Source organism: Podarcis gaigeae (genome assembly GCF_964106915.1).
Source record: "Podarcis gaigeae genome assembly, chromosome: Z".
Taxonomy (NCBI): Eukaryota; Metazoa; Chordata; class Lepidosauria; order Squamata; family Lacertidae; genus Podarcis; species Podarcis gaigeae.
In genome coordinates, this window is record NC_139691.1 from 712093 (window position 1) to 738075 (window position 25983).

Genomic DNA, 25983 nt, shown 5'->3' on the forward strand with positions numbered 1-25983 from the left:
TACTACTATTCCACTACTACTACTACTACTACTACTACTACTACTGCTACTCCACGCAAAATAGTAATAAACCGATCGGCGCCTGGTTTCCTGGATCCACTGCTCCCACTACTATTGTTACGATTACTATTACTACTACTACTACTGTTACGATTACTATTACTACCATTACTACTACTACTACTACTACTACTCCACGCAAAATAGTAATAAACCGATCGGCGCCTGGTTTCCTGGATCCACTGCTCCCACTACTATTGTTACGATTACTATTACTACTACTACTACTGTTACGATTACTATTACTACCATTACTACTACTACTACTACTACTACTCCACGCAAAAATAGTAATAAACCGATCGGCGCCTGGTTTCCTGGATCCACTGCTCCCACTACTATTGTTACGATTACTATTACTACTACTACTACTGTTACGATTACTATTACTACCATTACTACTACTACTACTACTACTACTACTCCATGCAAAATAGTAATAAATCGATCGGCGCCTGGTTTCCTGGATCCACTGCTACACCACTACCACCACTATTGTTACTATTACTATTATTACCATTACTACTACTACTATTATTCCACTTCTACTACTACTACTACTACTACTGCTACTCCACGCAAAAATAGTAATAAACCGATCGGCGCCTGGTTTCCTGGATCCACTGCTACCACTACTATTGTTACTATTACTATTACTACTAATGTTACAATTACTATTACTACCATTACTACTACTACTACTACTACTACTACTCCACGCAAAAATAGTAATAAACCGATCGGCGCCTGGTTTCCTGGATCCACTGCTACACCAGTATTGTTACTATGACTATTATTACAATTACTACTACTACTACTACTCTACGCACCTCGTTTCCTGGATATGAAAATGTATTTATTACTACTACTACTACTACTCCATGTAATAATAATAATAATAATAATAATAATAATCAAGGGCACCACTGCTACCACCACTACACTACTATTGTTACTATTACTATTATTACCATTATTACTACTACTACTACTACTACTCAACGCAAAATAGTAATAAATCGATCGGCGCCTGGTTTCCTGGATCCACTGCTACTACTACTATTATTATCATTATCTACTACTACTACTACTACTACTGGTTTCCAGGATCCTATTATTATTATTATTATTATTATTATTATTATTATTATTATTATTATTATTATTATTATTATTTTTATTTACTACTACTACTACTGGTTTCCTGGATCCTATTATTATTATTATTATTATTATTATTATTATTATTATTATTATTATTATTATTTACTACTACTACTACTGGTTTCCTGGATCCTATTATTATTATTATTATTATTATTATTATTAACTACTACTACTACTACTACACGCAAAAATAGTAATAAATCGATCGGCGCCTGGTTTCCTGGATCCACTGCTACCAACACTACCACCACTATTGTTACTATTACTATTATTACCATTACTACTACTACTATTATTACTACTGGATCCACTGCTACCACTACTAATGTTACGATTACTATTACTACCATTACTACTACTACTACTACTACTACTCTACGCACCTGGTTTCCTGGATATGAAAATGTATTTATTACTACTACTACTACTCCTCCATGTAATAATAATAATAATAATAATAATAATAATGGGCACCACTGCTACCACCACTACACTATTGTTACTACCATTACTATTGTTACTACTACTACTACTACTCTACGCACCTGGTTTCCTGGATATGAAAATGTATTTATTACTACTACTACTACTCCTCCATGTAATAATAATAATAATAATAATAATAATGGGCACCACTGCTACCACCACTACACTATTGTTACTACCATTACTATTGTTACTACTACTACTACTACTCTACGCACCTGGTTTCCTGGATATGAAAATGTATTTATTACTACTACTACTACGACTACTACTCCACGCAAAAATAGTAATAAATCGATCGGCGCCTGGTTTCCTGGATCCACTGCTACACCACTACCACCACTATTGTTACTATTACTATTATTACCATTACTACTACTACTACTATTCCACTACTACTACTACTACTACTACTACTCCACGCAAAAATAGTAATAAATCGATCGGCGCCTGGTTTCCTGGATCCACTGCTACACCAGTATTGTTACTATTACTATTATTACAATTACTACTACTATTATTCCACTACTACTACTACTACTACTCCACGCAAAAATAGTAATAAATCGAGCGGCGCCTGGTTTCCTGGATCCACTGCTACCACTACTATTGTTACTATTACTATTATTACCATTACTACTACGATTACTATTACTACTACTCTACGCACCTGGTTTCCTGGATCCTATTATTATTATTATTATTATTATTATTATTATTATTATTATTATTTACTACGCACCTGGTTTCCTGGATCCTACTACTACTACTACTACTACTATTATTATTATTATTATTATTATTATTATTATTATTATCATCTACTACTACTGGTTTCCTGGATCCTATTATTATTATTATTATTATTATTATTATTATTAACTACTACTACTACTACTACTCCACGCAAAAATAGTAATAAACCGATCGGCGCCTGGTTTCCTGGATCCACTGCTACACCACTACCACCGCTATTGTTACTATTACTATTATTACCATTACTACTACTACTATTATTCCACTACTACTACTACTACTCCACGCAAAAATAGTAATAAACCGATCGGCGCCTGGTTTCCGGGATCCACTGCTCCCACTACTATTGTTACGATTACTATTACTACTACTAATAATGTTACGATTACTATTACTACCATTACTACTACTACTACGACTACTACTCTACGCACCTGGTTTCCTGGATATGAAAATGTATTTATTACTACTACTACTACTACTCCATGTAATAATAATAATAATAATAATAATAATAATAATGGGCACCACTGCTACCACCACTACACTACTATTGTTACTATTACTATTATTACCATTACTATTACTACTACTACTACTACTACTACTCCACGCAAAAATAGTAATAAATCGATCGGCGCCTGGTTTCCTGGATCCACTGCTACCACCACTACCACTGTTACTATTACTATTATTACCATTACTACTACGATTACTATTACTACTACTCTACGCACCTGGTTTCCTGGATCCTATTATTATTATTATTATTATTATTATTATTATTATTATTATTATTATTATTTACTACGCACCTGGTTTCCTGGATCCTACTACTACTACTACTACTACTATTATTATTATTATTATTATTATTATTATTATTATTATTATTATCATCATCATCTACTACTACTGGTTTCCTGGATCCTATTATTATTATTATTATTATTATTATTATTATTATTATTATTATTATTAACTACTACTACTACTACTACTCCACGCAAAAATAGTAATAAATCGATCGGCGCCTGGTTTCCTGGATCCACTGCTACCAACACTACCACCGCTATTGTTACTATTACTATTATTACCATTACTACTACTATTATTCCACTACTACTACTACTACTCCACGCAAAAATAGTAATAAACCGATCGGCGCCTGGTTTCCGGGATCCACTGCTCCCACTACTATTGTTACGATTACTATTACTACTACTACTACTGTTACGATTACTATTACTACCATTACTACTACTACTACTACTACTACTCTACGCACTTGGTTTCCTGGATATGAAAATGTATTTATTACTACTACTACTACTACATGTAATAATAATAATAATAATAATAATAATAATAATAATAATAATAATCAAGGGCACCACTGCTACCACCACTACACTGCTATTGTTACTACCATTACTATTGTTACTACGACTACTACTACTACTCTACGCACCTGGTTTCCTGGATATGAAAATGTATTTATTACTACTACTACTACTACTCCATGTAATAATAATAATAATAATAATAATAATCAAGGGCACCACTGCTACCACCACTACACTGCTATTGTTACTACCATTACTATTGTTACTACGACTACTACTACTCTACGCACCTGGTTTCCTGGATATGAAAATGTATTTATTACTACTACTACTACTACTCCATGTAATAATAATAATAATAATAATAATGGGCACCACTGCTACCACCACTACACTATTGTTACTACCATTACTATTGTTACTACGACTACTACTACTCTACGCACCTGGTTTCCTGGATATGAAAATGTATTTATTACTACTACTACTACTACTCCATGTAATAATAATAATAATAATAATAATGGGCACCACTGCTACCACCACTACACTATTGTTACTACCATTACTATTGTTACTACTACTACTACTACTACTCTACGCACCTGGTTTCCTGGATATGAAAATGTATTTATTACTACTACTACTCCATGTAATAATAATAATAATAATAATAATAATAATAATAATGGGCACCACTGCTACCACCACTACACTATTGTTACTACCATTACTATTGTTACTACGACTACTACTACTCTACGCACCTGGTTTCCTGGATATGAAAATGTATTTATTACTACTACTACTACTACTACTCCATGTAATAATAATAATAATAATAATAATAATAATGGGCACCACTGCTACCACCACTACACTATTGTTACTACCATTACTATTGTTACTACTACTACTACTACTACTCTACGCACCTGGTTTCCTGGATATGAAAATGTATTTATTACTACTACTACTCCATGTAATAATAATAATAATAATAATAATAATGGGCACCACTGCTACCACCACTACACTATTGTTACTACCATTACTATTGTTACTACGACGACTACTACTACTACTCTACGCACCTGGTTTCCTGGATATGAAAATGTATTTATTACTACTACTACTCCATGTAATAATAATAATAATAATAATAATAATAATAATAATAATGGGCACCACTGCTACCACCACTACACTATTGTTACTACCATTACTATTGTTACTACGACTACTACTACTCTACGCACCTGGTTTCCTGGATATGAAAATGTATTTATTACTACTACTACTCCATGTAATAATAATAATAATAATAATAATAATCAAGGGCACCACTGCTACCACCACTACACTGCTATTGTTACTACCATTACTATTGTTACTACTACTACTACTACTCTACGCACCTGGTTTCCTGGATATGAAAATGTATTTATTACTACTACTACTCCATGTAATAATAATAATAATAATAATAATAATAATAATGGGCACCACTGCTGCCACCACTACACTATTGTTACTACCATTACTATTGTTACTACGACTACTACTACTCTACGCACCTGGTTTCCTGGATCCACTGGTGGAAGGCGTTGGCGTGCTGGGCAAACTCCTGGCGCAGCTTGTCGTTCTCCTCCTGGCGCCGCTGCTCCTTCTGCAGTTCCAGCTCCCGCTCCTGAGGGGCGCAAACGAAGGAAATTACTTAATTAGCGGAATTACTCTCCCGATTATCAGAACCAGCTAATACTTCTGCAGTTCCAGCTCCCGAAAGGGGGGGGCGGGGCGGATCCGGAACCTTCCGGAACCCCGTCTCGGACTCGGCGCCAGAACTTTCCGGGAGAGCCGGAACGGGACCCCGCCGCACGTTTGGCCGCCGCCGGGACGATCCGGAACCTTCCGGAAGTCCGCCCTGAGCCTAGAACCTTCCGGAACCTTCCGGTTTCCCGCTCCGACCCTTCCGGAAAGTTCCGGAACCTTCCGGAGGTCCGTCTCCAACTAGGCTCCGCAGTGTCGCAGAGCCTAGAACCTTCCGGAACCTTCCGGTTTCCCGCTCCGACTCTTCCGGAAAGTTCCGGAACCTTCCGGAGGTCCGTCTCCAACTCGGCCCTGCGGCGTCGCGGAGCCTAGAACCTTCCGGAACCTTCCGGTTTCCCGCTCCGACTCTTCCGGAAAGTTCTGGAACCTTCTGGAGGTCTGTCTCCAACTCGGCCCTGCGGCGTCGCGGAGCCTAGAACCTTCCGGTTTCCCGCTCCGACTCTTCCGGAAAGATCTGGAACCTTCCGGAGGTCCGTCTCCAACTCGGCTCCGCGGTGTCGCAGAGCCTAGAACCTTCCGGTTTCCCGCTCCGACTCTTCCGGAAAGATCTGGAACCTTCCGGAGGTCCGTCTCCAACTCGGCTCCGCGGTGTCGCAGAGCCTAGAACCTTCCGGAACCTTCCGGTTTCCCGCTCCGACTCTTCCGGAAAGTTCTGGAACCTTCTGGAGGTCTGTCTCCAACTCGGCCCTGTGGCGTCGCGGAGCCTAGAACCTTCCGGTTTCCCGCTCCGACTCTTCCGGAAAGATCTGGAACCTTCCGGAGGTCCGTCTCCAACTCGGCTCCGCGGTGTCACAGAGCCTAGAACCTTCCAGAACCTTCCGGTTTTCCGCTCCGACTCTTCCGGAAAGTTCTGGAACCTTCCGGAGGTCTGTCTCCAACTCGGCCCAGCGGCGTCGCGGAGCCTAGAACCTTCCGGTTTCCCGCTCCGACTCTTCCGGAAAGTTCTGGAACCTTCCGGAGGTGCGTCTCGAACTCGGCTCTGCGATGTCGCTTCCAACGGATAAAGGGATTTCAGGATTCCGGGAATCTAGAACCTTCTAGAACCGCCCAGAACTCTTGAAAGGGAAGGGGATTCTGGGGAAGTCTAGAACGTCCTATAACCTCCTGAAACTTTCCAGAACAGCCTATAATTTCCAACAGGGAAGGGGAATTAGGGAGTCTAGAACCTTCCAGAACTATCTAGAACAGCCCCGAACGTGGGATCCACTACCCTGATGATATTCTGGAGGTTCCGCAGGTCTCCAGAGCTTCACGGGTTCAAAGCCACCCAGAAGGGAACCTAGTGCCTTTCAGAACCTTCTGGAACTTTCCATAACAGCCTCTAACTTTCGACAGGGATCTGGGGATCACTGGGGAGATCCACTACCTTGATCATCTTCCGCCAGCCACCCAGAAAGGAACCTAGAACCTTCCAGAACCTTCCGAAACTTTCTAGAACAGCCTCTAACTTTGGCCAGGGAATGGGATCTGGGGATCCCCGGGGAGATCCACTACCTTGATGATCTCCTGGAGGTTCCACCTGGTGTACGGGTTCAAGGCCACCTGGAAAGGACCCTAGAACCTTCCAGAACTTTTTGGAACAGCCCAGAATGTGGGATCCACTACCTTGATCTTCTGGAAGTCCTGCCAGAACTTTCTGAAACTTCCCAGAGCAGCCTAGAACTTTCGACAGGGAGGGGATTTGGGGATCCGGAGGACTCTAGAACCTTCGGGAACCTTCCGAAACTTTCCAGAACACTCCAGAACTTTTGATTTGGGGATCCCTGGGGAGATCCACTACCTTGATGATCTTCTGGAGGTTCTGCCAGGTCTCCTCATGTACGGGTTCGAGGCCCCCAGGAAAGGAACCTAGAACCTTCCTGAACCTTCCCAAAACTTTCTAGAACAGCCCCGAACGTGGGATCCACTACCTTGATGATCTTCTACAGGTTCCACCAGGTCTCTCTACAGGTTCCACCAGGTCTCCTGGTGTGCAGGTTCAAGGCCACCTGGAAAGGAACCTAGAACCTTCCCGAATTTGCAGCCGGGAAGGGGGATTTAGGGATCTAGAACACTCCAGAACCTTCCAGAACAGCCCCGAACGTGGGATCCACTACCTTGAAGATCTTCTGCAGGTTCCACCAGGTCTCCTGGTGTGCAGATTCAAGGCTACCTGGAAAGGAACCTAGAACCTTCCAGAATTTGCAGCAAGGAAGGGGATTTAGGGATCTAGAACCTTCCAGAACAGCCCCGAACGTGGGATCCACTACCTAGAACCTTCCAGAACTTTCTGAAACTTCCCAGAGCAGCCTAGAACTTTCTACAGGGAGGGGATTTGGGGATCCGGAGGACTCTAGAACCTTTGGGAACCTTCCGAAACTTTCCAGAACACTCCAGAACTTTTGATTTGGGGATCCCTGGGGAGATCCACTACCTTGATGATCTTCTGGAGGTTCTGCCAGGTCTCCTCATGTACGGGTTCGAGGCCCCCAGGAAAGGCACCTAGAACCTTCCTGAACCTTCCCAAAACTTTCTAGAACAGCCCCGAACGTGGGATCCACTACCTTGATGATCTTCTGCAGGTTCCACCAGGTCTCCTGGTGTGCAGATTCAAGGCTACCTGGAAAGGAACCTAGAACCTTCCAGAATTTGCAGCAAGGAAGGGGATTTAGGGATCTAGAACCTTCCAGAACAGCCCCGAACGTGGGATCCACTACCTTGATGATCTTCTACAGGTTCCACCAGGTCTCCTGGTGTGCAGGTTCAAGGCCACCTGGAAAGGAACCTAGAACCTTCCAGAATTTGCAGCAGGGAAGGGGATTTAGGGATCTAGAACATTCCAGAACCTTCCAGAACAGCCCCGAACGTGGGATCCACTACCTAGAACCTTCCAGAACTTTATGAAACTTCCCAGAGCAGCCTAGAACTTTCGACAGGGAGGGGATTTGGGGATCCGGAGGACTCTAGAACCTTCGGGAACCTTCCGAAACTTTCCAGAACACTCCAGAACTTTTGATTTGGGGATCCCTGGGGAGATCCACTACCTTGATGATCTTCTGGAGGTTCTGCCAGGTCTCCTCATGTACGGGTTCGAGGCCCCCAGGAAAGGAACCTAGAACCTTCCTGAACCTTCCCAAAACTTTCTAGAACAGCCCAGAACGTGGGATCCACTACCTTGATGATCTTCTGCAGGTTCCACCAGGTCTCCTGGTGTGCAGATTCAAGGCTACCTGGAAAGGAACCTAGAACCTTCCAGAATTTGCAGCAAGGAAGGGGATTTAGGGATCTAGAACCTTCCAGAACAGCCCCGAACGTGGGATCCACTACCTTGATGATCTTCTACAGGTTCCACCAGGTCTCCTGGTGTGCAGGTTCAAGGCCACCTGGAAAGGAACCTAGAACCTTCCAGAATTTGCAGCAGGGAAGGGGATTTAGGGATCTAGAACCTTCCAGAACAGCCCCGAACGTGGGATCCACTACCTAGAACCTTCCAGAACTTTCTGAAACTTCCCAGAGCAGCCTAGAACTTTCGACAGGGAGGGGATTTGGGGATCCGGAGGACTCTAGAAGCTTCGGGAACCTTCCGAAACTTTCCAGAACACTCCAGAACTTTTGATTTGGGGATCCCTGGGGAGATCCACTACCTTGATGATCTTCTGGAGGTTCTGCCAGGTCTCCTCATGTACGGGTTTGAGGCCCCCAGGAAAGGCACCTAGAACCTTCCTGAACCTTCCCAAAACTTTCTAGAACAGCCCAGAACGTGGGATCCACTACCTTGATGATCTTCTACAGGTTCCACCAGGTCTCCTGGTGTGCAGATTCAAGGCTACCTGGAAAGGAACCTAGAACCTTCCAGAATTTGCAGCAAGGAAGGGGATTTAGGGATCTAGAACCTTCCAGAACCTTCCAGAACAGCCCCAAGTGTGGGATCCACTACCTTGATGATCTTCTGCAGGTTCCACCAGGTCTCCTGGTGTGCAGGTTCAAGGCCACCTGGAAAGGAACCTAGAACCTTCCAGAATTTGCAGCCGGGAAGGGGATTTAGGGATCTAGAACCTTCCAGAACCTTCCAGAACGTGGGATCCACTACCTTGATGATCTTCTGCAGGTTCCGCCAGGTCTCCTCCAGCGCCTCCATGGTGAACCAAGTGTAGGGGTTCGAAGCCACCCGGAAGCTCCGGATCTGCCTCTCCAGCTCGGCCAATTGGTTGAAGTCGGCCTGGGCGGAGCTTAGGGAGGCGCGGAACGCGTCGTGAGCCTCCCTCAGCGCCCGGATCTCCTCCAGGGAGTTGCAGCGCACGGGATCCGTGAGATCCTCCTCGGCGTTCTCGAACCAGCTGTTGAAGGCGGAGGCCTTCTTGGCGAAGGTGAGGAAGAGATCTTCCACCTGTTGATGACGAGAAAGAAAAATTAATATTAATATTAATATTAATATTAATATTAATCTCATTATTAATATTAATCTCATTATTAATATTAATCTCATTATTAATATTAATATTAATAATAGTAAGAAGAAGAAGAAGAAGAAGAAGAAGAAGAAGAAGAAGAAGAAGAAGAATGATGATTATCTCCATCTAGGGGGGAGGAGAGTTCCAACCTGCCCCCTTTTTCTCCCAACCGAAGCCCCGCCCCCTTTCTCTGCCCCCCAACCTGCCCCCTTTTTCTCCCAACTGAAGCCCCGCCCCCTTTCTCTGACCCACCCGCCTTCCAGAAGCTTCTTCTATCTCCTATGGGTCCCATCTCCCCACGGAAGCCCCACAACCTTCCAGAAGCTGCTTCTATTTCCTATGGGCCCCACCTTGCCCCCTTTTCCTCCACACTGAAGCTCCACCCCTTTCTTTTCCCACCCTTTTTCTCCCCACTGAAGCTCCGCCCCCTTTCTCTGCCCCCTTTCTTTCTCTCCCCACCCACCTCCCCCCACGGGAGCCCCACCCACCTTCCGGAAGCTACTTCTCTTTCCTATGGGTCCCACCTTGCCCCCTTTTTCTCCCCACTGAAGCTCCACACCCACTGAAGCTCCGCCCCTTCTTCTGCCCCATTGTTCTCCCCACTGAAGCCCCGCCCCTTTCTCTGCCCCCACCGGAGCCCCACCCACGTTCCGGAAGCTTCTTCTATTTCCTATGGGTCCCACCTTGCCCCCTTTTTCTCCCCACTGAAGCTCCACCCCCATTGAAGCTCCGCCCCTTTCTTATTCTGCCCCATTTTTCTCCCCACTGAAGCCCCACTGCTTTCCTCCCCACTGAAGCTCCACCCCCTTTCTGGAAGCTTCTTCTATTTCCTATGGGTCCCACCTTGCCCCCTTTTTCTCCCCACTGAAGCTCCACCCCACTGAAGCTCCACCCCCTTTCTCTGCCCTGCCCCCTTTCTCTGCCCCTCTTTCTCTCCCCACCCACCTTCCGGAAGCTTCTTCTTCTTTCCTATGGGTCACACCTTGCCCCCTTTTCCTCCCCACTGAAGCCCCACCCCTTACTCTGCCCCCCAACCTGCCCCCTTTTCCTCCCCACTGAAGCTCTGCCCCTTTCTCTGCCCCCCTTTCTCTGCCCCCTTTCTTTCCCCACCCACCTTCCAGAAGCTTCTCCTCTTTCCTATGGGCCCCAAGCTGCCTCCTTTTCCTCCCCGCTGCCCCACGGAAGCCCCGCCCACCTTCCGGAAATGCTCCTGGGTTTCCGGAAGCTTTTTCTCTTTCCTATGGGTCGCGACCTGCCCCCTTTTTCTCCCCACAGAAGCCCCGCCCACCTTCTGGGAGTGTTTCTGGGCTTCCAGAAGCTTCTTCTATGGGTCCTGACTTGACCCTTTTTCTCGCCACTGAAGCCCCGCCCCTTTCTCTGCCCCCTTTCTCTGCCCCCAACAATTGGTTGCAGCGCTTTGTCAGGGAGGCGTGTCCCCTTTTTCTCCCCACTGAAGCCCTGCCCCCTTTTTCTCCCCACTGAAGCCCCGCCCGCATTCCGGAAGCTTCTATTTCCTATGGGTCACAACCTGCCCCCTTTTCCTCCCGACTGAAGCCTTCCTGAAGCTTCTTCTTCAGCCCCCTTTTTCTCCCCACTGAAGCCCCGCCCCTTACTCTGCCCCCTTTTTCTCCCCACTGAATCCCCGCCCACCTTCTGGAAGTCTTCCTGGGCTTCCGGAAGCTTCTTCTTCTGCCCCCTTTTTCTCCCCACGGAAGCCCTGCCCCCTTTTTCTCCCCTCTGAAGCCCCGCCCACATTCCGGAAGCTTCTATTTCCTATGGGTCACAACCTGCCCCCTTTTCCTCCCCACTGAAGCCTTCCTGAAGCTTCTTCTTCTGCCCCCTTTTTCTCCCCACTGAAGCCCCGCCCCTTACTCTGCCCCCTTTTCACCCCACGGAAGCCCTGCCCCCTTTTTCTCCCCACTGAAGCCCCGCCCGCGTTCCGGAAGCTTCTATTTCCTATGGGTCACAACCTGCCCCCTTTTCCTCCCCACTGAAGCCTTCCTGAAGCTTCTTCTCCTGCCCCCTTTTTCTCCCCACTGAAGCCCCGCCCATTACTCTGCCCCCTTTTTCTCCCCACTGAAGCCCCGCCCCCTTTCTATTTCCTATGGGTCCTGACCTGCCCCTTTTTCCTCCCCACTGAAGCCCTGCCCCTTTTTTCTCCCCACTGAAGCCCTGCCCCTTTTTTCTCCTGGGCTTCCGGAAGCTTCTTTTTCTGCCCCCTTTTTCTCCCCACTGAAGCCCCACCCCTTTTCTCCCCACTGAAGCCCCACCCCCACTGAAGCCTTTCTCTGCCCCCCAACGAAGCCCCGCCCACCTTCTGGAAGTCTTCCTGGGCTTCTGGAAGCTGCTTCTTTTGCCCCCTTTTTTCTCCCCACGGAAGCCCCGCCCACCTTCCAGAAGCTTCTCCTCTTTCCTATGTGTCGCGACCTGCCCCCTTTTTCTCCCCACTGAAGCCCCGCCCACCTTCCGGAAGTGTTTCTGGGCTTCCAGAAGCTTCTTCTATGGGTCCTGACTTGACCCTTTTTCTCCCCACTGAAGCCTCGCCCCTTTCTCTGCCCCCTTTCTCTGCCCCCCAACGAAGCCCCGCCCACCTTCCGGAAGTGTTTCTGGGCTTCCAGAAGCTTCTTCTATGGGTCCTGACTTGACCCTTTTTCTCCCCACTGAAGCCCCGCCCCTTTCTCTGCCCCCCAACGAAGCCCCGCCCACCTTCCGGAAGTGTTCCTGGGCTTCCAGAAGCTTCTTCTTCCGGGCTGCAGATCCGGCCAGCAATTGGTTCCAGCGCTTCGTCAGGGAGGCGTGTCCCCTTTTCTCTCCACGGAAGCCCCACCCCCTTTCTATTTCCTATGGGTCCTGACCTGCCCCTTTTTCCTCCCCACTGAAGCCCTGCCCCTTTTTTCTCCCCACTTAAACCCTGCCCGCGTTCCGGAAGCTTCTTCCTCTATTTCCTATAGGTCCCAAACCTGCCCCCTTTTCCTCCCCACTGAAGCCTTGCCCCCCATGGAAGCCCCGCCCACCTTCCGGAAGTCTTCCTGGGCTTCCGGAAGCTTCTTCTTCTGCCCCCTTTTTCTCCCCACCCCCACTGAAGCCTTCCTCTGCCCCCCAACGAAGCCCCACCCACCTTCCAGAAGCTTCTTCTCTTTCCTGTGGGTCCCAAACATGCCCCCTTTTCCTCCCCACCACCCCACTGAAGCCCCGCCCGCATTCCGGAAGCTTCTATTTCCTATGGGTCACAACCTGCCCCCTTTTCCTCCCCCCTGAAGCCTTCCTGAAGCTTCTTCTCCTGCCCCCTTTTTCTCCCCACTGAAGCCCCGCCCCTTACTCTGCCCCCTTTTTCTCCCCACTGAAGCCCTGCCCCCTTTTTCTCCCCTCTGAAGCCCCGCCCACATTCCGGAAGCTTCTATTTCCTATGGGTCACAACCTGCCCCCTTTTCCTCCCCACTGAAGCCTTCCTGAAGCTTCTTCTCCTGCCCCCTTTTTCTCCCCACTGAAGCCCCGCCCCTTACTCTGCCCCTTTTCTCCCCACTGAAGCCCTGCCCCCTTTTTCTCCCCACTGAAGCCCCGCCCCTTTTCACCCCACTGAAGCCCCGCCCCTTTTCACCCCACTGAAGCCCCACCCCCACTGAAGCCTTCCTCTGCCCCCCAACAAAGCCCCGCCCACCTTCCGGAAGTGTTCCTGGGCTTCCAGAAGCTTCTTCTTCCGGGCTGCAGATCCGGCCAGCAATTGGTTCCAGCGCTTCGTCAGGGAGGCGTGTCTGGCCTCGATGGCTTTCGATTGGACGTGGCGGGCGGCCAATAGCTGCTCCTTCAGGGCGGCGATGTTGGAGATCCCTTCCTGCTGGAAGGCCTGGAGGCCGGCGTCAAAGGTTTCCTGGTTGGGGGGCAGAAAAAGTGGGGCAGGGGTTAGGGTTGTGTGGGTTGCGGATTCGAATCCTGTGGGGCGCGGGTTTGAATTCTGTGGGGCCCGGGCTCCAAAGGCTGGCGTCGGAGGGTTGGGGGCAGGAAAAGTGGGGCAGGGGTTAGGGTTGTGTGGGGCGGGAGGCTCCGCCCACCTAGATTGGGGTCAGGGGAGCGGGTTCAAATCGTGTGGGGCAAGGGTTATGGGGGGCACAAAAGTGTGGGGCAGGGGTTAGGGTTGTGTGGGGCGGGAGACTCCGCCCACCTAGATTGGGGTCAGGGGAGCGGGTTCAAATCCTGTGGGGCAGGAGTGTGGGGCAAGGGTTATGGGGGGCACAGAAGTGTGGGGTAGGGGTTAGGGTTGTGTGGGGCGGGAGGCTCCGCCCACCTAGATTGGGGTCAGGGGAGCGGGTTCAAATCGTGTGGGGCAAGGGTTATGGGGGGCACAAAAGTGTGGGGCAGGGGTTAGGGTTGTGTGGGGCGGGAGGCTCCGCCCACCTAGATTGGGGTCAGGGGAGCGGGTTCAAATCGTGTGGGGCAAGGGTTATGGGGGGCACAAAAGTGTGGGGCAGGGGTTAGGGTTGTGTGGGGCGGGAGGCTCCGCCCACCTAGATTGGGGTCAGGGGAGCGGGTTCAAATCGTGTGGGGCAAGGGTTATGGGGGGCACAAAAGTGTGGGGCAGGGGTTAGGGTTGTGTGGGGCGGGAGGCTCCGCCCACCTAGATTGGGGTCAGGGGAGCGGGTTCAAATCGTGTGGGGCAAGGGTTATGGGGGGCACAAAAGTGTGGGGCAGGGGTTAGGGTTGTGTGGGGCGGGAGGCTCCGCCCACCTAGATTGGGGCCAGGGGAGCGGGTTCAAATCGTGTGGGGCAGGAGTGTGTGGCAAGGGTTATGGGGGCACAAAAGTGTGGGACAGGGGTTAGGGTTGTGTGGGGCGGGAGGCTCCACCCACCTAGATTGGGGTCAGGGGAGCGGGTTCAAATCGTGTGGGGCAACGGTTATGGGGGGCACAGAAGTGTGGGGCAGGGGTTAGGGTTGTGTGGGGCGGGAGGCTCCACCCACTTCTATTGAGGGGAGGAGCCAGGGGAGCGGGTTTGAAGCCTGTGGGGCAGGAAGCTCCACCCACCTGGGTCGGGAGGGGTCAGGGGAGGGGGTTTGAATTGTGTGGGGCCCGGGTTTGAAATCTGTGGGGCGAATTCTGTGGGGCGCGGGTTCGGATTATGGGGTGCGAATTCTGTAGGGCACAGGTTCGAATTCTGTGGGGCGGATTCTGGGTTGGGGGTAAAGTGTGGGGCAAGGGTTCGGATTGTGTGGGGCAGAACGTTCTGCCCACCTGGTTTGAATTCTGTGGGGCAAGAAGCTGCGCCCACCGGGAATGGGGTTAGAGGTTTGAATTCTGTGGGGCAGGAAGCTCCGCCCATCCAGATTAGGGTTAGAGGTTCGAATTCTGTGGGTGTTAGAAGGCCTGGAGGCCGGCGTCAAAGGTTTCCTGGTTGGGGGGCAGAAAAAGTGGGGCAGGGGTTAGGGTTGTGTGGGGCGGGAGGCTCCACCACCTGGGTCGGGAGGGGCCAGGGGAATGGGTTCAAATTGTGTGGGGCGCGGGTTGGAAATCTGTGGGGCGAATCTGTGGGGCGCGGGTTCGGATTATGGGGTGCGAATTCTGTGGGGCACAGGTTCGAATTCTGTGGGACGGATTCTGGGTTGGGGTAAAGTCTGGGGCAGGGGTTAGGGTTGTGTGGGGCGGGAGGCTCCGCCCACCTAGATTGGGGTCAGGGGAGCGGGTTCAAATCGTGTGGGGCAGGAGTGTGGGGCAAGGGTTATGGGGGGCAAAGAAGTGTGGGGCAGGGGTTAGGGTTGTGTGGGGCGGGTGGCTCCGCCCACCTAGATTGGGGTCAGGGGAGCGGGTTCAAATCGTGTGGGGCAAGGGTTATGGGGGACAAAAGTGTGGGGCAGGGGTTAGGGTTGTGTGGGGCGGTGGGCTCCACCCACTTCTATTGAGGGGAGGAGCCAGGGGAGCGGGTTTGAAGCCTGTGGGGCAGGAAGCTCCACCCACCTGGGTCGGGAGGGGTCAGGGGAGGGGGTTTGAATTGTGTGGGGCCCGGGTTTGAAATCTGTGGGGCGAATTCTGTGGGGCGCGGGTTCGAATTCTGTGGGACGGATTCTGGGTTGGGGGTAAAGTGTGGGGCAGGGGTTAGGGTTGTGTGGGGCGGGAGGCTCCGCCCACCTAGATTGGGGTCAGGGGAGCGGGTTCAAATCGTGTGGGGCAGGAGTGTGGGGCAAGGGTTATGGGGGGCACAGAAGTGTGGGGCAGGGGTTAGGGTTGTGTGGGGCGGGAGGCTCCGCCCACCTAGATTGGGGTCAGGGGAGCGGGTTCAAATCGTGTGGGGCAAGGGTTATGGGGGACAAAAGTGTGGGGCAGGGGTTAGGGTTGTGTGGGGCGGTGGGCTCCACCCACTTCTATTGAGGGGAGGAGCCAGGGGAGCGGGTTTGAAGCCTGTGGGGCAGGAAGCTCCACCCACCTGGGTTGGGAGGGGTCAGGGGAATGGGTTCGAATTGTGTGGGGCGCGGGTTGGAAATCTGTGGGGCGAATTCTGTGGGGCGCGGGTTCGGATTATGGGGTGCGAATTCTGTGGGGCACAGGTTCGAATTCTGTGGGGCGGATTCTGGGTTGGGGGTAAAGTGTGGGGCAAGGGTTCGGATTGTGTGGGGCAGAACGTTCTGCCCACCTGGTTTGAATTCTGTGGGGCAAGAAGCTGCGCCCACCGGGAATGGGGTTAGAGGTTCGAATTCTGTGGGGCAGGAAGCTCCGCCCATCCAGATTAGGGTTAGAGGTTCGAATTCTGTGGGTGTTGGAAGACCTGGAGGCCGGCGTCAAAGGTTTCCTGGTTGGGGGGCAGAAAAAGTGGGGCAGGGGTTAGGGTTGTGTGGGATGCGGATTCGAATTCTGTGGGGAGAAATCTGTGGGGCACGGGTTCCAAAGGCTGGCATCGAAGGGTTGGGGCAGAAAAAGTGGGGCAAGGGTTCAAATTCTGTGGGGTGCGGGTTGGGATGATGTGGGGAGAATGCTGTGGGGCGCGGGTTCGGATTATGGGGTGCGAATTCTGTGGGGCACTGGTTCAAATTCTGTGGGGCGGATTCTGGGTTGGGGGCAAAGCGTGGGGCAAGGGTTCGGATTGTGTGGGGCAGGAAGTTCCGCCCACCTGGTTCGAATTCTGTGGGGCAGGAAGCTGCGCCCCCCACTTAGGGGGTCAACGGGTTCAGATTATGTGGGGCAAGAAGCTCCGCCCACACGATTGAGGGAGGAGAATCAGGGTCAGGGTTTCCTGGGTTGGGGGGCAGAAAAAGTGGGGCAAGGGTTCGGATTGTGTGGGGCAGGAGGCTCCGGACAGCGGGATTGAGGGGTCAGGGGGTGGAGTGCTGTGGGGCAGGAAGCTCCGCCCACCCGGATGGAATTCTGTGGGGCAAGAAGCTCTGCCCACCCACCCAGATCAAGGAATCCCATGGGGCAAGAATCCCGTGGGGCAAGAAGCTCCACCCACATTGATTGGGGTCAGAGGAGCGGGTTTGAATTCTGTGGGGCAGGAAGGTGGAAACACTGGGCTTGAGGGGTCAGGGGGTGGAGTGGTGTGGGGCAGGAAGCTCCGCCTATCAGGGGAGCGGGTCTGGATTATGTGGGGCAGGAATCTCTGCCGCCCTGGATTGGGGTCAGGGAGCGGGTTCGAATTCAGTGGGGCAGTGAGCTCCACCCACCTGGATAGAGGGGTCAGGGGTTGGAGTCCTGTGGGGCAGGAAGCTCCGCCCACCCGGATCAAATTATGTGGGGAAAGAAGCTCCGCCCACCTGGATAGAGGGGTCAGGGGTTGGAGTGCTGTGGGGCAAGAAGCTCCGCCCACCCAGATTGGGGTCAGGGGAGCGGGTTCAAATCCCGGATCGGGGTCAGGGGAGCGGGTTCGAATTCAGTGGGGCAGGAAGCTCCGCCCACCCGGATAGAGGGGTCAGGAGTTGGAGTGCTGTGGGGCAAGAAACTCCGCCCCCCAGATAGGGGTCAGGGGTTCGAATCCCGTGGGGCAAGAAGCCCCACCCACCCGAATTGAATTCCATGGGGCAAGAAGCTCCGCCCACCCACCCGGATCGGGGTCAGGGGTTCGAATCCCGTGGGGCAAGAAGCTCCGCCCCCCACTTAGGGGTCAGGGTTAGGGGTCACCTGTTTGGTCAGCAGCGTCTGGACAGAGGAAAGATCCCGGCCGTAATCGTCCGTCTTGAGGCTGTTCTCTTTCTCCCCTAGAATATGTGGGGCAGAGAAGTGGGGCAGGGTTAGTTCAGGTTCGGGGCAGGGGCTTCCGTGGGGCAGACCCTATTCTTAAGCCTAAACCAACCCTAGCAGTGACCCCTAATAGAAGCCTAGCACTAACCCCTAAGCTTGACCCCTAATCCCTGACCCACACATAACACTGACCCCTAACCCAAGCCTAGCACTGACCCCTAACCTTGACCCCTAACCCTGACCCACACATAGCACTGAGCCCTAACCCAAGCCTAGCACTGACCCCTAACCTTGACCCCTAACCGTGACCCACACCTAGCATTGACCCGACCCACACATAGTATTGACCCCTAAGCCAACCCTAGCACTGACCCCTAACCTTGACCCCTAGCACTGACCCCTAACCCAACCCTAGCACTGACCCCTAACCCTGACCCTATTCCTAACCCAACCCCTGACCCCTAACCCAACTCTAGCACTGACCCCTAACCCCATTCCTACCCCTAACCCTGACCCTATTCCTAACCCTAATCCTAGCACTGACCCCTAACCCTGACCCCTAACCCAACCCTACCACTGACCCCTAACCCAACCCTAGCATTGACCCTTAATCCAACCCCATCACTGACCCATAACCCAGACCCCTAACCCAAACCCTACCCCTGACCCCTAACCCAACCCTACCCCTGACCCCTAAGCCTGACCCTATTCCTAACCCTAATAACCCTTCCCCTGACCCATAACCCTGGCCCCTAACCCAACCCTAGCCCTGACCCCTAACCATAACCCAACCCTAACCCAACGCTAGTACTGACCCCTAACCCTGACCCCTAACCCAACGCTAGTACTGACCCCTAACCCTGACCCCTAACCCAACCCTAGCACTGACCCCTAACCCAACCCTAACACTGACCCCTAACCCTATTCCTAACCCCAACCCAATCCTAGCATTGACCCCTAACCCTGACCCTATTCCTAACCCTAGCCCTGACCCCTAACCCCAACCCTAGCCCTGACCCCGAACCCAACCCTAGCACTGACCCCTAACTCCAACCCCAACCCCAACCTAGCATTGACCCCTAACCGTGACCCTACTCGTAACCCAACCCCTGACCCCTAACCCAACCCTATAATTGACACCTAACCCTAACGCTGCCCCTAACCCAACCCTGACCCCTAACCCTGACCCCTAACCCTGAACCTGACCCTATTCCTAACCCAACCCCTGACCCCTAACCCAACCGTAGCATTGACCCCTAACCCCATTCCTAACCCCAACCCAACCCTAACACTGACCCCTAACCCAACCCTAGCCCTGACCCCTAACCAGAACCCAACCCTAACCCAACCTTAGCACTGACCCCTAAGCCTGACCCTATTCCTAACCCTAATAACTCTTCCCCTGACCCATAACCCTGGCCCCTAACCCAACCCTAGCCCTGACCCCTAACCCAACCCTAGCATTGACCCATAACCCATTCCTACCCCTACCCCTAACCCTAACCCCTAACCCAACCCTAAGACCGACCCCTAACCCCAACCCAACCCTAGCATTGACCCCTAAACCCATTCCTACACCTAACCCTGACCCTATTCCTAACCCAACCCTAGCCCTGACCCCTAACCCTAACCCAACCATAAACCAATGCTAGTACTGACCCCTAACCCTGACCCCTATCCCTAACCCTGACCCCTAACCCTATTCTTAATCCTAACCCAACCCCACCACTGACCCCTAACCTAACCCTAACACTGACCCCCAACCCTGACCTCTAACCCTAACCCAACCCCACCACTGACCCCTAACCCTGACCCCTAACCCTAACCCAACCCCACCACTGACCCCTAACCCAACCCTACCACTGACCCCTAACCCTGACCCTATTCCTAACCCTAACCCGCTAGCACTGACCCCTAACCCTAACCCAACCCTAACACTGACCCCCAACCCTGACCTCTAACCCTAACCCAACCCCACCACTGACCCCTAACCCAACCCTAACCCTGACCCCTAACCCTAACCCAACCCTAACACTGACCCCTAACCCTAACCCAACCCCACCACTGACCCCTAACCCAACCATACCACTGACCCCCAACCCTGACCTCTAACCCTAACCCAACCCCACCACTGACCCCTAACCCAACCCTAACCCTGACCCCTAACCCTAACCCAACCCTACCACTGACCCCTAACACTGACCCCTAACCCTAACCCAACCCTGGCACTGACCCCTAACCCTAACCCAACCCTGGCACTGACCCCTAACCCAACCCTACCACTGACCCCCAACCCTGACCTCTAACCCTAACCCAACCCCACCACTGACCCCTAACCCAACCCTACCACTGACCCCTAACCCTGACCCTATTCCTAACCCTAACCCGCTAGCACTGACCCCTAACCCTAACACTGACCCCCAACCCTGACCTCTAACCCTAACCCAACCCCACCACTGACCCCTAACCCAACCCCACCACTGACCCCTAACCCAACCCTAACCCTGACCCCTAACCCTAACCCAACCCTAACACTGACCCCTAACCCTAACCCAACCCCACCACTGACCCCTAACCCAACCATACCACTGACCCCCAACCCTGACCTCTAACCCTAACCCAACCCCACCACTGACCCCTAACCCTGACCCCTAACCCTAACCCAACCCCACCACTGACCCCTAACCCAACCCTACCACTGACCCCTAACCCTGACCCTATTCCTAACCCTAACCCGCTAGCACTGACCCCTAACCCTAACCCAACCCTAACACTGACCCCCAACCCTGACCTCTAACCCTAACCCAACCCCACCACTGACCCCTAACCCAACCCTAACCCTGACCCCTAACCCTAACCCAACCCTAACACTGACCCCTAACCCTAACCCAACCCCACCACTGACCCCTAACCCAACCATACCACTGACCCCCAACCCTGACCTCTAACCCTAACCCAACCCCACCACTGACCCCTAACCCAACCCTAACCCTGACCCCTAACCCTAACCCAACCCTACCACTGACCCCTAACACTGACCCCTAACCCTAACCCAACCCTGGCACTGACCCCTAACCCTAACCCAACCCTGGCACTGACCCCTAACCCAACCCTACCACTGACCCCCAACCCTGACCTCTAACCCTAACCCAACCCCACCACTGACCCCTAACCCAACCCTACCACTGACCCCTAACCCTGACCCTATTCCTAACCCTAACCCGCTAGCACTGACCCCTAACCCTAACACTGACCCCCAACCCTGACCTCTAACCCTAACCCAACCCCACCACTGACCCCTAACCCAACCCCACCACTGACCCCTAACCCAACCCTAACCCTGACCCCTAACCCTAACCCAACCCTAACACTGACCCCTAACCCTAACCCAACCCCACCACTGACCCCTAACCCAACCATACCACTGACCCCCAACCCTGACCTCTAACCCTAACCCAACCCCACCACTGACCCCTAACCCTGACCCCTAACCCTAACCCAACCCCACCACTGACCCCTAACCCAACCCTACCACTGACCCCTAACCCTGACCCTATTCCTAACCCTAACCCGCTAGCACTGACCCCTAACCCTAACCCAACCCTAACACTGACCCCCAACCCTGACCTCTAACCCTAACCCAACCCCACCACTGACCCCTAACCCAACCCTAACCCTGACCCCTAACCCTAACCCAACCCTAACACTGACCCCTAACCCTAACCCAACCCCACCACTGACCCCTAACCCAACCATACCACTGACCCCCAACCCTGACCTCTAACCCTAACCCAACCCCACCACTGACCCCTAACCCAACCCTAACCCTGACCCCTAACCCTAACCCAACCCTACCACTGACCCCTAACACTGACCCCTAACCCTAACCCAACCCTGGCACTGACCCCTAACCCTAACCCAACCCTGGCACTGACCCCTAACCCAACCCTACCACTGACCCCCAACCCTGACCTCTAACCCTAACCCAACCCCACCACTGACCCCTAACCCAACCCTACCACTGACCCCTAACCCTGACCCTATTCCTAACCCTAACCCGCTAGCACTGACCCCTAACCCTAACACTGACCCCCAACCCTGACCTCTAACCCTAACCCAACCCCACCACTGACCCCTAACCCAACCCCACCACTGACCCCTAACCCAACCCTAACCCTGACCCCTAACCCTAACCCAACCCTAACACTGACCCCTAACCCTAACCCAACCCCACCACTGACCCCTAACCCAACCATACCACTGACCCCCAACCCTGACCTCTAACCCTAACCCAACCCCACCACTGACCCCTAACCCAACCCTAACCCTGACCCCTAACCCTAACCCAACCCTACCACTGACCCCTAACACTGACCCCTAACCCTAACCCAACCCTGGCACTGACCCCTAACCCAACCCTACCACTGACCCCCAACCCTGACCTCTAACCCTAACCCAACCCCACCACTGACCCCTAACCCAACCCTAACCCTGACCCAACCCTAACACTGACTCCTAACTCTAACCCAACCCCACCACTGACCCCTAACCCTGACCCTATTCCTAACCCTAACCCGCTAGCACTGACCCCTAACCCTGACCCAACCCCACCACTGACCCCTAACCCTGACCCCTAACCCTAACCCAACCCTAACCCTGACCCCTAACCCTAACCCAACCCTAACACTGACCCCTAACCCTACCCTAACACTGACCCCTAACCCAACCCCACCACTGACCCCTAACCCAACCCTACCACTGACCCCTAACCCTGACCCAACCCCACCCCTGACCCCTAACCCAACCCTACCACTGACCCCTAACCCTAACCCAACCCCACCACTGACCCCTAACCCAACCCTAACCCTGACCTCTAACCCTGACCCTATTCCTAACCCTAACCCGCTAGCACTGACCCCTAACCCTAACACTGACCCCCAACCCTGACCTCTAACCCTAACCCAACCCCACCACTGACCCCTAACCCAACCCCACCACTGACCCCTAACCCAACCCTAACCCTGACCCCTAACCCTAACCCAACCCTAACACTGACCCCTAACCCTAACCCAACCCCACCACTGACCCCTAACCCAACCATACCACTGACCCCCAACCCTGACCTCTAACCCTAACCCAACCCCACCACTGACCCCTAACCCAACCCTAACCCTGACCCCTAACCCTAACCCAACCCTACCACTGACCCCTAACACTGACCCCTAACCCTAACCCAACCCTGGCACTGACCCCTAACCCTAACCCAACCCTGGCACTGACCCCTAACCCAACCCTACCACTGACCCCCAACCCTGACCTCTAACCCTAACCCAACCCCACCACTGACCCCTAACCCAACCCTAACCCTGACACAACCCTAACACTGACCCCTAACTCTAACCCAACCCTACCACTGACCCCTAACCCTGACCCTATTCCTAACCCTAACCCACTAGCACTGACCCCTAAACCTAACCCAACCCTGGCACTGACCCATAACCCAACCCTAACCCTGACCCCTAACCCTGGCCCCATTCCTAACCCTAACCCGCTAGCACTGACCCCTAACCCAACCCTAACCCTGACCCCTAACGCTGACCCCTGACCCTAACCCAACCCTATCACTGACCCCTAACCCTAACCCAACCCTGGCACTGACCCCTAACCCAACCCTACCACTGACCCCCAACCCTGACCTCTAACCCTAACCCAACCCCACCACTGACCCCTAACCCAACCCTAACCCTGACCCAACCCTAACACTGACCCCTAACTCTAACCCAACCCCACCACTGACCCCTAACCCTGACCCTATTCCTAACCCTAACCCGCTAGCACTGACCCCTAACCCTGACCCAACCCCACCACTGACCCCTAACCCTGACCCCTAACCCTAACCCAACCCTAACCCTGACCCCTAACCCTAACCCAACCCTAACACTGACCCCTAACCCAACCCCACCACTGACCCCTAACCCAACCCTACCACTGACCCCTAACCCTGACCCAACCCCACCCCTGACCCCTAACCCAACCCTACCACTGACCCCTAACCCTAACCCAACCCCACCACTGACCCCTAACCCAACCCTAACCCTGACCTCTAACCCTGACCCTATTCCTAACCCTAACCCGCTAGCACTGACCCCTAACCCTAACCCAACCCTGGCACTGACCCCTAACCCAACCCTAACCCTGACCCCTAACCCTGACCCCTAACCCTGACCCTATTCCTAACCCTAACCCGCTAGCACTGACCCCTAACCCAACCCTGGCACTGACCCCTAACCCTAACCCAACCCCACCACTGACCCCTAACCCAACCCTACCACTGACCCCCAACCCTGACCTCTAACCCTAACCCAACCCCACCACTGACCCCTAACCCAACCCTAACCCTGACCCAATCCTAACACTGACCCCTAACTCTAACCCAACCCTACCACTGACCCCTAACCCTGACCCTATTCCTAACCCTAACCCGCTAGCACTGACCCCTAACCCTAACTCAACCCCACCACTGACCCCTAACCCTGACCCTATTCCTAACCCTAACCCGCTAGCACTGACCCCTAACCCTAACTCAACCCCACCACTGACCCCTAACCCTGACCCTATTCCTAACCCTAACCCGCTAGCACTGACCCCTAACCCTAACCCAACCCTGGCACTGACCCCTAACCCAACCCTAACCCTGACCCCTAACCCTGACCCCTAACCCTGACCCTATTCCTAACCCTAACCCGCTAGCACTGACCCCTAACCCTAACCCAACCCTGTTACTGACCCCTAATCCTAACCCAACCCCACCACTGACCCCTAACCCTGACCCTATTCCTAACCCTAACCCGCTAGCACTGACCCCTAACCCTGACCCAACCCCACCCCTGACCCCTAACCCGCAACCCGGGGTTGGGGACCCGCCCCCTACCGATCCAGGACTCCACCACGTCGGCTTTCCAGTTGAACTGGAGGAAGGCGGAGTTTTCGTCCAGTTTGGCCTTGCGCTGGGAGGCCGCCCTCTCCAGGTCGCCCACTTTGGCGCGCAGGGCCGCCATCTTGGCGGTGATGTTCTCCTCGTGGTGGTTGTTCTGGGAGGAGAGGGGAGGGGAGAGAAAATAATTAATCAATCAATCAATTAATTAATTACTAATAAATGAATAAGTAATAATCAATTAATGAATAAGTAAGAATAAATGGTCCTCGGGGTGGTTGTTCTGGGAGGAAGGAGGAGGGGGGAGAGAAAATAATCAATCAATCAATTAATTAATTACTAATAAATGAATAAGTAATAATCAATTAATGAATAAGTAAGAATAAATGGTCCTCGGGGTGGTTGTTCTGGGAGGAAGGAGGAGGGGGGAGAGAAAATAATTAATCAATCAATCAATTAAGTAATTACTAATAAATGAATAAGTAATACTCAATTAATGAATAAGTAAGAATAAATGGTCCTCGGGGTGGTTGTTCTGGGAGGAGAGAAATTAATCAATCAATCAATCAATCAATTAATAATTAATTAATTAATAAGGAAGAATAAATGGTCCTCGGGGTGGTTGTTCTGGGAGGAAGGAGGAGGGGGGAGAGTAAATAATTAATCAATCAATCAATTAAGTAATTACTAATAAATGAATAAGTAATACTCAATTAATGAATAAGTAAGAATAAATGGTCCTCGGGGTGGTTGTTCTGGGAGGAGAGAAATTAATTAATCAATCAATCAATTAATAATTAATTAATTAATAAGGAAGA

General features: G+C 51.9%; 1 protein-coding gene across 1 annotated transcript in view; it reads right to left on the reverse strand.

Moving 5' to 3' along the window:
* SPTAN1 (spectrin alpha, non-erythrocytic 1) overlaps nt 1-25983 on the reverse strand; it is a 228963-nt gene that overhangs the window by 43942 nt on the left and 159038 nt on the right. Inside the window, exons 43-47 of the mRNA XM_083723192.1 lie at nt 25163-25322; nt 18172-18248; nt 13734-13943; nt 9715-10011; nt 5393-5505 (exon numbers count right to left, since the gene is read on the reverse strand). Of these exons, the coding sequence (XP_083579318.1) occupies nt 5393-5505; nt 9715-10011; nt 13734-13943; nt 18172-18248; nt 25163-25322 (857 nt within the window). The remainder of the gene's footprint in view (nt 1-5392; nt 5506-9714; nt 10012-13733; nt 13944-18171; nt 18249-25162; nt 25323-25983) is intronic.